Source organism: Cyprinodon variegatus, unplaced genomic scaffold, assembly GCF_000732505.1.
Source record: "Cyprinodon variegatus isolate N-32 unplaced genomic scaffold, C_variegatus-1.0 Scaffold83, whole genome shotgun sequence".
Lineage (NCBI taxonomy): Eukaryota > Metazoa > Chordata > Actinopteri > Cyprinodontiformes > Cyprinodontidae > Cyprinodon > Cyprinodon variegatus.
This window is the reverse complement of record NW_015150536.1, coordinates 1,108,467-1,122,411: the sequence shown is the minus strand read 5'-3', so window position 1 is coordinate 1,122,411 and position 13,945 is coordinate 1,108,467. Positions and strand designations below refer to the sequence as shown.

The 13,945-nt window shown below is 35.4% G+C and overlaps 1 protein-coding gene across 2 annotated transcripts in view; it reads right to left on the bottom strand.

Annotated features, from left to right (window-relative positions):
- Nucleotides 1-4,442: 4,442 nt before the first annotated feature.
- LOC107083785 (glypican-5-like) overlaps nt 4,443-13,945 on the bottom strand; it is a 113,342-nt gene continuing 103,839 nt past the window's right edge. For both annotated transcript variants that reach the window (XM_015373255.1, XM_015373253.1), the window contains one exon: nt 4,443-7,530. In XM_015373255.1, coding sequence (XP_015228741.1) covers nt 7,352-7,530 — 179 coding nt within the window. In that variant the 3' untranslated portion in view covers nt 4,443-7,351. The remainder of the gene's footprint in view (nt 7,531-13,945) is intronic.

Genomic DNA, 13,945 nt, shown 5'->3' with positions numbered 1-13,945 from the left:
AGTCAGCCAGTTTGCTGCAACCTGAAAGAGTGGTTTGAAAAATAATTTAAATTCTTAAAATTTTTTCAATCATTAAGTAGAAAAAAATCACAACCTACATGGCTAGGTTAGGTAAAACTAGTACCCTACTAAACCTAATATGTAATTGGTTGGGCCACACAAAGCAGCAACAACTGTAATCAAGATTTTGTGATAATTTCTATTAAGAAATTGTGGTCCACCAATTGTTTTAGAATAGTTGTGATTTAGCAACAATACAGTCAGATATTAACAGCCCCTTTAAGGTTATACCAGAGGATCTTAATAGGATCCAGGACTTTGACTAGACCATGCCAAAGTCTTAATTTTGTTTTTCAGAGGTTGAAATGTTTTGGCTAATTTCTCTGCTGCAGAATTCTTCTGGAAAAAGTGTGAAACACAGTGTAGGCCATTTTTGCCCAGTCTAATTGTTCTGGTGGAGACACAAACACTGACCTTCACCAAAGCTGGTGAAGCTTTCAGGTTTTTGGATGTTGATGTGAGATCTTTTGTGAGCTCTTGGATGACTTACCACAGCAGTTTTGGGGTAATTTTGGTCATTTTTGCCGACCGGAAGGTTTCCAACTGTTCCATGTTTTTGTGATCTGTGGATAATGACCCTTACTGTGTGACTCACTAAAGGCCCAAAGCTTTGGAGACGGTTTTGTAACTGTTTCCAGTCTTAGAGATCTCAGATGCTTTCTTTCTTTTTTTGTTCATGAAGAGCTTGGAATTCAACATGATGTCCAGCTTTTGAGGATAGTTTAGTGTTCTTCACCTTGTAAGGCAGGACATATTTAAGTGATTTCGTGATTGGGAACAGATGTGTCAGTAATCAGACTGGCTGCAGCAAGAAATTGAACTCAGGTATGATTTTTTTCTCTCTTTTAATAATAAAAACCTTCATTTGAAATCTGCAAAAATGCAAAAGAACAAAAAAATCAAGAAGGGGCATACACTTTTTCACACCCCTGTTTATTGGCTTTATGTTAAGCTGCTAAAAAGCTAAAAATTATCCTTTAGGCTTACAATGAGACACGGGATGTAGCCTGGACATGTTACTACAGTGAATCAGAGGAAGTTGCTGAGACAGGCAGAGCAGAAAGCCATCAGTGTATAGCACACATTCAGACTTAACAATGGCTGACAATCCTAATGCAAAGGTTGGAAATTTTAACTTTGGTCTTTTTGCTGCAGGGCAATGCTACCAACAATTGCACCATCTACAACACCTACCGTCTTCAAACTTGGAAAACAAAGTCCAGTGGGTTGTTTTTAACTTTTTGGAACAACTATGACCTGGATGACTGAGAATCTTCACCAGCATACTGCCTCACTGCCGTAAAACGAAGAATTCCCCCCCAAAATTATATTGACATTACTTATCAGTTGTATCTTTTGTATGGTTACTGCTACAGTCATTAGAAAAGAAAGGTTTTAAATATTAATTTCTACTCCCACCTACCTTTAAAAATATAAAGAATGGATTTTCTTCCCTTGAATGAATGATGTTTGCCTGAACCTTTGACTAGTTTGTCCTTTTTGAATAGTAAACATGTGCTCTCCCTCCCACAGCAAATGCCAACAGCTTAGTCCTTTGGCCTTGGATATGATACTGTAGTTAAAGTCTGCCTCTATTTTTCTTTCATAAGAGGAAGAATAAGATGGAAATCCTGTAGGCTCTAAAAGAATTGCAAAGCCGAATAACTGCTCATACTTGATGTAGTCCATCTAGAATAACTTACTTGAGGCAGTAATCAGCCAAGCACAGATGGTTACATAAAGTATTTTCCATTATTATACTGTCTGAACTTTAGAGTACTTTACCTGGAAAAAATCTAATATTTGTTTTTGACCAGGGATTTCAGATTACTGCTAGGCATGAATGTTAAAATGGATTATGAAGACTGTCAGGTTAAAAACATGTAATTTTGTGCTCTCAATGAAAATAGTGTATTTGATTATGACTGTTCTTAAAGTATTTATCCAAGTTATTCCTGATAATATCAAAAATTATTCTGCTATGGAGTTTTCAAATGAAATATTTAAATCTACTGTACTTAAAACTAGGTTGTAGTAAAAAAAAAAAACTGGTCAGCAGCTTGCGATGACTGTCTATGTATGAAGCTCTAAGGGTTGACAAAGCTTTGACTAGAGAGTAACTGATACATCTGATCACTCAAAGTCAAGAGGAGGAGCTGTGGTTAAAAAGAGACACAGGACTCACCCAATTGTCTATCTTTGAGAAGCTATTTCTAGTGCCATCTCGTCTCCATTGCCTCTCTCTTCCAGTTCAAGTTTGTCACAGGGTGCTGAAAAGGTAAGACAATCTTGAGGTAGGGGGGTGGTGGATGGGTTCATGAGTGCGAAAGTGAGCTACTCTGTTTTCACTATGCTTTTGACGGGATCAAATAATAGAAAAAAAAATACATCAGTTCAGTGTGTCAGGTGTGACGTCTCTTTGAATTAGATTTTATCCTTATCCAAAATGTGAGGATGTTTTGTTACACATTAAGCTGCACTGCAGGGACAGAAGCGCTTATGTATGCCATCGTTTAAAATAGCCCAGCCAGACATCTAAGCAGCTGTGACCTCAGATCATCCAAACACTGTTGAACCTTATTGACCACTCTTGTTCTCAAACATGTCTGTCTGCATACACCTCATTCTTTAGGCTAGGTTTGAAACAAAAGTTCAGGTCATAGATATTGACAATTTTTTTTCTAAGTTGGTGTATTTACAGGTTTAAGGCTTTAATCATTTTGCTTGAATGCTGTACGTAATTGCAACAATCACTGTTCATTTATATATCAAGACAGATAAATAAGGAAAAGGTGAAACACCAAATTGAGACTGGAGACTCTACTCCCTTTAAAAACACAGCTACTTAGTTTAAGATGTACAAAACAGACTAACAGGATACCAGTGAATGCATACAGCTTGTACAAATGTAAGGACGTATTGTTCAATTTTTGCTCAAGTAGTTTTGCTAAACAATCAAAGTAAGACAGTATGCCAGCCAACTGTTATGAAGCAGGGTATTTGAAAAACAAATTATGATGTTTTTGTTTTTATATTGTTTTTAACTTGATACATTTTGTAATGTTTATTTATTTTTTCCTAAGCTGAAAAAGGTAAAATATATTGCTGAAAAGGAATGTTTCAAGTAAGAATTAAAATGTGTTTGTAAAGCTGGGGCTGTCCTTGTACCAAAGAATTATTACATTTAAACACTACATCAAATTTAAATGTTCTTCCTTCAAACTCAAATCTTTACAGCACAGGCTACAGTATCTCCAGTTCACATCTTATTATATATGTCTCTTAATTTATCATATCAACCATTTATTTATCATAATAATTAGCAGCATACAAATCAAATTATTTCACAGCATTGTATTTCTATTGATAGTTTCCATGATCCCTTGTTCACTCTCAAAGAAAATTAAGATTATGGCCTTGGATTAAACCAAAATGACATAGTGACCTGCTGCTAATAAATATTATTTTTGACATGCTCTCTTAAAGAAAACTTTTTAATATAATACGTAAAAAAATTGCTCAGCTTATCAGTGTTCAAAGCAGGTAAGAAAAGCCCCCCCTACATTTTTTATGCAAAAGTACAACATGGTAAAGTGGCAAAATGACCCGAATCTAATCAAGATCCACCAGGAATCATATTAAGATTAGAAAATCTAATTCTGCTAAAAGACAAATCTCCTCTACAGGAGAAACCAAGAGGTCATTCACAGCTAGTTTGATTTATGCTGCTGTCATCCTGACCAGCTTTGACTGTGCCTGAGCTTTTCATGTCTTCTGCACTGTCACACTCCTCCTGCAAACACAGACTGGTATGTTTAGCTAAATTATTCGTTGATGCAAATGGTGAAAGACAATGGCTAGACCCTAACCTTAAATCTTCCTCAACACTAGCATCAGAAAGTTCAATCTTTGTCTTCATGTTTAGAAAGAACACGCTGCTAAATACAACTTGATAGTGACTGCACTATAATCATTATACTGTATAATTCCTATACTATAATTAGTCCCTTTGTAAAGCGGCATATAAAGCCTTCTTTATTTTCTGTTAAATTCAACAACCTTAGGATGTAAAGCAATACTTGCAAAGATCAGCTTAGCCAAATTAAAATAAACAAATCAAAGACTCTGTAAGTGCCAAAAGTACTTTCATATAGTACGTGACATATTTAGGTAGAAAATTAAGTAGAAATTAACTGAAGATGCTAGACGGTGCCATATGATTAAAAATATAGTCTGTATTAACAATTAGCATATGTGTACAGGTGAACTTGAGTTGTCATTAATAAAATAAAATAAAATAAAAAAGGAATGTTTTAATTATAACATCACTAAAGTCAAGAGACAGGCAGAAAGAGAAGAGCACTTTTAATAGAGCTCAACCACAGTGTATCATTACGATACAAAAAGATACAATTAAACACAAAACAAATGACAAGGATGAAAAATCTGTACATTTATACACATGCGAGGGCATAAATCTGCAAGAAACAGATGGGTGAGTTTAATGCTGCTTTGAAACAAAACTGATAGACCAGCTGCAATTAAAGAGCACAACATGTTACACTATTACATTTCAAAAGCTTGCATAGTTACAACAGTATTTTTTTTCTCCCTTTATTCCAATTTGACTTGAAGGCATCTGATGCAAATCCATAGGTGTTTTAATCACACTTTATATTTGTGTTTTCAGGTAAGGTGTAGTTCTAATTATCAGCCCAACTCAGCAAGTGTGGAAATCATGTATTTACATACACTGTAAAAAAGATACAAATATTTTTCAGTGTCTGACTTCAAATCACATTTAGTTTTTAGGTCAGATGGGGTCAGTCAAATTAATATCATTTCTGAAATGCCAGAATAATAAGATCAGTTCTTTTTTTTTTTGAAAATATGGTATTAATTCTTTCAAAAAACTGGTTTCACAGCAACAAACTGTCTTTAAATTTGGAGAAAACCAAGTTTGTTTTTTGGAGTAATTATAGAGGGTATATAGATCTAAAAGTCATAATAGATGAAGAAGTTGAACAAGAACAGTAAATTAAATCTCATTCTTAGGTGGAATAATTTGGTACAAGATTTGCTGGAAGCCTCACATAAAATATGTTCAGGCTAAGCTAGAAGCATCACAAATCTTGTTAAAGTAAAACATTTTCTGAATTATTAACCATTTCACATTCCCTCTGTCCTCTGTTTGCCTTTTTTTCACCATACCTGAGCTATTGTGTAGAAGTCTGAGATAAGACCTAGAGGGCATCACTCAAAGCTTTATGCCTCCTGCAAAAAAGAGCCATCTGGAAAGTTCAAAGGATGGCTATCATGACCACACTAAACCTTTATCCATTCATTCCTGCTTGCTCAAATTCTCTGTAAGAATTTCACAATTAATGTAAAAAGCTAGAAGTCAACAGCTACCAGAGAGCGTACAAGAATGCTTTTGATGAAAAAGAGGGAGGGTATAGCTATACGGATAACATAATTCAAAACTGTATGTGCTCCAACAAATATGAAAAGAGTGCATTTCATTAAATGGTGTTAAATGATGGAACAAACTAGAATTAAAGAAATATCCAAGCATGGGACTGTTTAAAAAAAGGTCTAAACAAGTTCTCTTAAAAAGATCAAAAATGGACCATGGGTGTTGAAAATCAGCAGTTACTCTTAGCCACTGTAGATGGATCTATACATATCTTTACAATGGTGATGGTCATGTGGGCTATGAGTAATAACTGTAAATGACGATGTCTGTAACATCTGTGAATGTGTATATGTATACCAATAGACCTTTTCAAGATAAAACCCTTGATAAAAATATTGATTTCTCTCACTGATTTGGCAATTGGCAGATGGAAATGATTGAAACTGACCTTAAAGAGGGAAAGTTTTGGCTGATGTGTGACAATATAAAAAAATATGATGTCTTTTGATACAGTATAAGGAAATATTTGATTTGCAACATATGCCTTTCTTGTTAGTGCCAGTCAATTTCACAGCATGGGAAAAATTGAGACTCATAAGTATCCACATCTAAACAAAATCTGATTGATTTCTACTGTAGCAACACAGTATGATTAAAACACATTCAGTTGTTGGAATCCCCCAACCCCCAAAAGAAAAAAGGCAAGCATTTAAAGCCTAGGAATGCCACATGATTGTGTAATTCCATAACAGACATTTGTGTAGAAAGTCAGAAAAGAAGATATAATGTAGCTTTTGGAATTTTTAAGAGAGATATGTAAAAATAAATAAAATATTTGGAACTGTGGCTGTGAAAAAGGGCCATAACTATTTTGAAAGATGTCATACGTGCAAATTTTCAATTTATCAGGCAAATACACAAAACGGGAAAAAGCACTAGCTCCCAATTCTTGCAATGACTGATTGTGGTAATTAATGTATGTTTCCCCTTTTTGTTCAACATTAGAATGATTTTGACATGTTGTGTAGAGCCGACAAACATAGCCCATTCATGAAAGAAAACAAATTAACAATCCATTCAGCTCATGTCACACATTCACTCAAATCTCTCTACCTATATACAGTTGCTTTCTAGAGTATTCACACCTAGTTTGTCTGCACAATATGTTCAGTCGTGCAAGGAAGCTTGTGATGTACCAGTGAAGTCATTACATTCTAATCCCTGCAAGCTACACAGTCATTAGAGCATTTCAAATCTGCTGTTACGAGCCAGGCACCTGGGACGGATCTATTGGTTTTTCATGCATTCCTTAATCCCAAAAAAGAAAGGAGTTAAATCTATGAAAGCACATAATTTTCCCACCTGGCTGGCATTAGTACAGTGCTGTGAAGAGCTTCAAAGCTTAGAGGATAAGTTAAATCAGCAGTAGAAAAAGACAACAGGTGCTATATGTCATTTGAATTACGACTGGAGTTAAGTGTTTACAGTTGTAAACATTCTTAAGAATTATGCTACCCCATTCTAAATCCCAAAGGTTAGGTCTGTGCAAGTGAAGCAAGAGCTGTAGCACTCCTTCATGCTCACATCTTGCCCCGAACAGTAAAGTGGAATCCACATGTCTAATCTTCACAGGATTCACAGTGAAGACCCTGTGAGAAAAGACCCTGCAGTTACCCACTCTTACCCATATACAGGCTCCCGAACGGTTGGCCACACACTGTTCCACTCTTCATTTCTGTGTTGCCCTTCTTGACATCTGTCCATGCAGGATGACGACAGGAGTAAGGAACATATTGGTGATATGTCTATATGAGTGTCATGTAAGTTCCAAGGATGAAAAGTGACTTTTTTTTCTCTTTTAAGGTCGTGCTGTCATCAGAACAGCATCGACTTCAAACAAAGTCCAGCAAAAATCAGAGCAAGGCACCAAGGTTGTTGCAAGCTCATAGGCGGTGTACCCCCGACCACCCTCACTGCAGGAGGCTTGGATGGGTTGTCTTGTGTGTTGCCTCCTTCAGGCTGTCTTCCATTCGATGTCTGCCCGTTGACAACATCTTTATGGGATGCAAAAATAAAAAGGAAAAGAGAGAAAGAGTCAAAAACAAATAGGACTTTGACAATGTGATATTTCACTTTTGTTTTTATAGATCTTTATTTTTTTTTTAAATAAAATTATGCAATCTGATCTCAATACCTAACTAATAATAACTGTACGTAGTTTGACCCTTTAATCTTTTTTCCCCAGTTGCATTTAATGATTATTTTACACAGAAGATGAGAATTTTACACAAAGTAAAAATCAGGAGGCAGTTTGAAATAACTGATCTTCATTTGTTTAATATTGAATGAAAAGAGAACATGGAATAATTTTCTGGACAGAGTTACATTCTGAGTACAACAATCAAAAAATATAGAGATAAGATTTTTACACAAGCTTACATTTCGACTTAATATTCAGCTGCTATTGACGTGTTTCACACAGGAAGACACTGGAAGGGCCTACCTCCATTAGATGTAAATATTAGGCTAACTTGTTCATCAGTACACAAAGGTGTTATGCAAATGCAGTAAAGGTATAAGGGAGAGTTTTCACACATTTGCAATTTTTCCACTATGTCAGACTCACCAATGGTAAGTGGAAATGGGGACAACACGTAGGACGGCCTTACATACACATATCACCAGAATGATTGACAAATAGGAGAACCACTTATTTTGATGATCCACCCAGAAAAAAAACATCCTCCACTACACCTTTAACAGTTCAAATGTTTACAAAATAGTATTTAAATAAACTTCATTTATGTCTTAAAGACAAGAGTTATTTATTTATTTATTTTTTTAATGGTGAAAATTATTTTTTGGTGTGAGACCCAGACTCTAAGCTGTTAGCCTCAGTCTTTAACTGATTTAGATTTATGCTAAATAAAGCTGTAAACAGAGTTTACCCTCTTGAAGACAATAACTACGGAAGGATCACCTCTAAAAGCCAGAACTATATCTTCAAATCCTGTAAAGATGTATGGGACTCATGAAAATACTATAAGTACATCAGGAAGAATCTTTTTTTCACATCACCATTTGAATTACTTAAATCTAAGTGTTGTCTAAGCTGCACGACAACTGTACTTATTTTGAATGGATGGAGAACCTTTACAGGGGTTTAAGGGACTGTATTTGTGAAGCCTAATGATGTTTAAAATGCATGACATGTTTACAACTGGCAAGGAAGAACTACTACGTATGCATCATTTAAGAGGAGGTGCATTGATGTCTTTCCTTTACGTACTGTATTTATCCATATAAACTCAGACATAAAATTTTCCTGCTGACACCAGTGAAATCTCTGCTCTGCTACACTTTCATCAAACGTTAGTGTCTTCTGTCTTTATTTCTCTCTCCCCCTTAGATTATAACAAGGAGGGAATGGAATCCTTTCTTCAGTACCCATCCCTTTTAGTAGTGCTCAGTATAAATTCCAGTTCGACCCAACCCAACTCTGCTAAGAACTGCAAGTGTACAGGAGGCAGCGTGACACTCACAGCACAGTAGGTCCCCACAGCAGGATCACACACACCCACAGATGGAAAGATGAAAGGGATCTTTTTAATATCACAGTGTGAATGGCTCATGGAAGCCATGTTCAAGTGTAAAAGAAGATTAGGATATGCATAACAAAAACAAAGAAAGAAATGGATGGCAGATGTGGTTAAGATGGAAAGACAGTGAGTATGCACTGTTAATTTTAAGAGCCAAAATTTATTTATTTCTCAATGGGAGGCAAATTCAGCAATTATTATTTTATTGCACTATACTTCAGCCTATCTATTTTGTTTTTTTCGTCAGCAAACACATGGCTATCACACTGCTCTACAGCAGAAAAGTATGATGAGGTAATCCAATGCCAGGTTCATGTAATACCGAGATTTCCTGTTAAAACAGAATCTGGAAATGTAATTCACTTATTTCTAAAGTATAGAGATGAAACGTCTTCACTTTTTTGAGTGTCAGACATTATATTTTTATTTTTCTTGAGTATCTTTTAATTTAGATTCTTTAGTAGGGCTGAGAAGAAACAACCCATCCCTAACAACCCATCCCTCCTATTGTAGGCTTTCAGTGCATCCCTCTGTGAGCAAGGCATGGCATGGCTCTGGAGTGAGGAGTTTTTCCTGTGCCAGTGATTTTTTTTTGTCCTGGTAGACAATAGACAAAGACATTATTCATCCCAAGTCAGATTGCTGTTATTGTGTAATGGTAATGGGGTGTATCTCATCACAGAGATGTCAAAACAGAGGTTTAATAAGACGTCAATGCATCTCACTAAACAAAATAAATGACAGATTAATGACACAGATTGTTTCAAATACAACAAATTACAACTCAAATGAAGGGTACTACCAAATGGATGACGGGACATTTTATAAGCTCCCCTTGCAACTTAAACTATGTCTTTAATCCGTACATTGTGAAGAAAAATCATAATTGGTTGGTATCAGTGTGTGGAAGGGACACATACATTTTTGTAGTATCTAAAATATGTAATCAAACGTTTGATGCAGAAGATGCAAGGGCAAAGATGATAGTGCACGCCCACCCAGTGATAATGCATTGGCACCAGGAAGGAGATAAAAGATATACGGTAAATTACTTAGTCTTCATATTTATGTCTTATAAAGAGGGAATAGGTCTGTTTTGGGGTCAAGGTTACAATTTTAATGATATTCAATAATAATACGTTATATTGATAACTTTAACCTCAAAACTATATTTATACAACCAAGGTACTCCAAAATACATTATTTCAAACTGCTATTATTACCAAGACATTAGATGCTAATATTGCTGTTTAACAGACTTAACATTGTGAACAAGAATCTGGAACAATGTTTTTTTTTTGTTTTTTTTTTGTGTGTGTGTCTTCTCTATCCTTTTCACTCCGAGTTATGGCATGGTGCTTCTTGTATACTCATAAAAAGTCTAACATGAAGCAGCTAAAATCTGCTGAAAGTTTCTACCTGTTGAAAGGTTGGCTTCTCCTTTTAACTTTTTCCTCATACTTAGTCAAGACAAGGCTTCACTTAAAGTCAGTGATTCAATGCAATCAGCGAGGGATCCCTGGATAACTATTAACAAACTTAATTTCATTAAATGGTTTCATTGGTAGAGCTGAATGGCCTTACCAGCTGCATAGGCTGTTTTTAATCATATGCATTTGAAGACCTGCTCTATATTTATCTGCAAAGCTGGATTTGGATAAGCAACTTTATTGTATATTAAAAATGAGCATTAAAATGAAATTTGACCTCTTAATTTAACCCATCCATTAGGAAACGGAGCACAGCTTGGAGCCAGAGTGGCCAGATACTGGCAGTCTCCTCAGACCGTAAGCACTTTGCTCTAACGACCAGGCCACCACTCACTTAGCTGTATCTCTCGTATAGATGAGGACACTAAAACAGATACTAATGTCTTTTAATTTTACTTTTTTAACATAGAGTCCTACCGAATTAGTGCATCCGAGTTTCTTTTCGGGCGTTTATGCTTGGTCTTATCAAACCTTTAGTCAGTGTTTTGGCAGTGTACACACTGAGTTCAAACTGAGACAGGTGCTACTGGAGTTTTTTCCTGTTCATATGGAGTTTTCCTTAACACTGTTGCTAAGTCATACTCAGTTTGAGGTACTGCTGTAAATTCAATCCAAATATGAAACCAACTGTCTGGTGTTCATGTCTGTTTGCAGAGGATCAGTGAATGCTGCAAGTCAGCGATGGGTGGAAGAATAACGTTTGGGTATTTTTATGGAGTGTATGTCCATGTTGGTTTCAATTCTACAGTAAACATCATTGAATCTGACTATGTGATACTGATCATTTATTTTTTTATAGTTCTTTTAAAGTGTAATATGATGACATTTGAACTGACAATCCTTCGGTTGCAGGGTAAATTCCTTCATCCAAAACTCTGCAGTAGAGCTCCACAGACACCATCCAGCACAAGTGAACCTTCAGAAACCATAACTGAGGTAGAGGACTCTTTTAAGTATCTAGATGTTCACAGAAACAATGTACTGGCCTAGGCTAACAGAATTGATACTGTTTTTGAGAAGGGACTAAACAAACTAAACCTGCTAATAAAGGAGATTTTTTGGACAACAGGGATTGCTTTTCAAAAAAAATTTTCTACCCTGCTGTGGCAACAGTCATCTTCTATGGTGCAGTTTGTTGGCTTGGTTACCTATCTAAAGCTGAGAGAAAGTGGTTGAATAAGTTTAAGGTTAACAGAATCCTAAGATGCTCCCTGACCCAGTGCATGTGGTGGAAGACATAAGAAATTTAGCAACAGAAAAAAAACATTACTGCTGGACAGTCCTCCACTTGATTGATAAAGCTATTGCAGAACTGGAGGGTAAGAGAATCTAACCTAGGTGCAAATAAGTTCAGATAACACTTTCCTTCAATCAGTTTCTCAACTTTATAACCATCTCTGTTTCCAGCAAGCTTCATAGGCTCTTAAGATGCTCTTATTTAACGTGTTAATTGTACAGTTTTTCTTTTAAATGGACTGATGCTGTTTTTTTATGCACAGATATTAGATAGACAATTTGTATCTTTGTGAATTAGTCCTACTTAAATGCACATTTAAGTAGGTGTTTTTTCTTCAGTTGTGAACTTTCCCCTTACTATTTAAAAATACATGGATTTCCCAACTGTATTATAAAAAATAACAGTCATATTCTATTTTAAATTGTACTACTTAAAGTCTGTTTTCAAGCTTTATAAAACTTTTTTTTAGAAGATAACACTTTGATCAAATGTGGATTTTCAAAACCAATTAACTCTCAGTTTTACCATTTGTGGGACTTCAGCTATATTGAGTTAATTATTCATTCTTGTCACTTTAATCTAACACATGTTGTTATCATCACCTGTTTTGAAGTGTTACTTTATATCACCTTATCTGATAACACAACATTATTGTTGAGCAGGGAAGAAACCTGAGAAAACAAGCTGGAGGTAAGAACCCTGGAACACTAGGAAATCCATGAGCAAAATGGAATGTGATTCTGTTGTCATAATCAAACAATGTTAGCAGAAAAGCCATTCTTTATAAGCTGGCTCGTATGTAAATCCACCAAATACGAAATGTGGAAAAAGCAAAAAAGTTCAGAAAAGTCAGGAAAGCAATGAGTGGGAGGAAGAGGGGTATGTCATAGAGAGATAAAAAAAACATTTTGCCTTTTAAGTAGAAGAAGGATGAACATTCGTCATTGTTCACATCAGAACAGATGGAATCTATCATCTTAGGTGACATCAAGGCCATGCAAAAGCACAACGACATGTCATTTCCAGGAGGTCGTCCATTACAAAATGACAGATTTCATTTAATTTCATTTAAAGGCTGTACAGTGATGAATAAGAAAAAAATCATGGAAAAGCAAGTCAGAATTTAAAAATTAGAGCAAAATTTGTAAAGCCCTCCTCTTATATAACACATCTTCAGGATCTTGTTGACCTCTGTGTTGGTGAAGTGTGTGAAAATTGGTTCATAGTGTCCTTTTGTCACTCATGCTTCCCCAGATGGTTTAGAGAAACAATTTCCCACTGGGCAAGGAGAAAACACAGCTGCCTGTAGCAAGTCTGACTATAAAAATAGAGCAGTTCTGTCCAAGAGGCAAGGCAGACAGAACAGCAGGGTGCTAGAAAACACGAAAAAGGTCTTGACCATCCTTTGAAAAACTTCAATTCAGAAGCTTTTTTAAATTTCACATTCAGTCCTATGTTTATGAGGAGTTTTTATTAAATATTTGTTTTGGTGGGATTTGCTCCTTGCATAAACTTTGGAATGTAAAACACACTACTGTATATCTTAGCAACTGTAAGAGTTATCCTTCAACACAATAGATTTTTTTAGTGTATAATTTATCTTAATTAAAGATGATTCCCAGATGAACAGGCATAATATATCTACCTTCCTAATCACTTAATTTAGCTGCCCGTAGTTTTAATTATGGGACAAAGCTGTCTCAGCTCTGAATTAGGGTTACTGTAATCTGTGCCAGTGTATTTGTTTTTTGTGCAGTTAGCAATGTGTATTTGCTTTTTTAAAAATCAAATAAAAGTAAAATAAGGATTTAGCTATGGCTTACAAATATTAGATGATATATAATTATATAAAACATTTGATATGATTCAACAACTGGGATCGTCTTTAAAAAATTTCCCTACATTTCTTTTTGCATTTAATAATTGGACTTGTTGCTGGTGATTTAGGAAATTTGCAAACCAGTTTGGTTCAATCACATCTGCTTCTGGCATTTTATTCCTGACATTTTTCCTGATTTCTGTTTAATTTGGATCAAAATGTTACACTTGCCTTCCAAAAAAGTACATCCATCTCTGTATCTAAATTATTTGAAATAAACATTTTATATTTGATTTAAAGCATCTCTGTTGTGGAGGTTGTGTG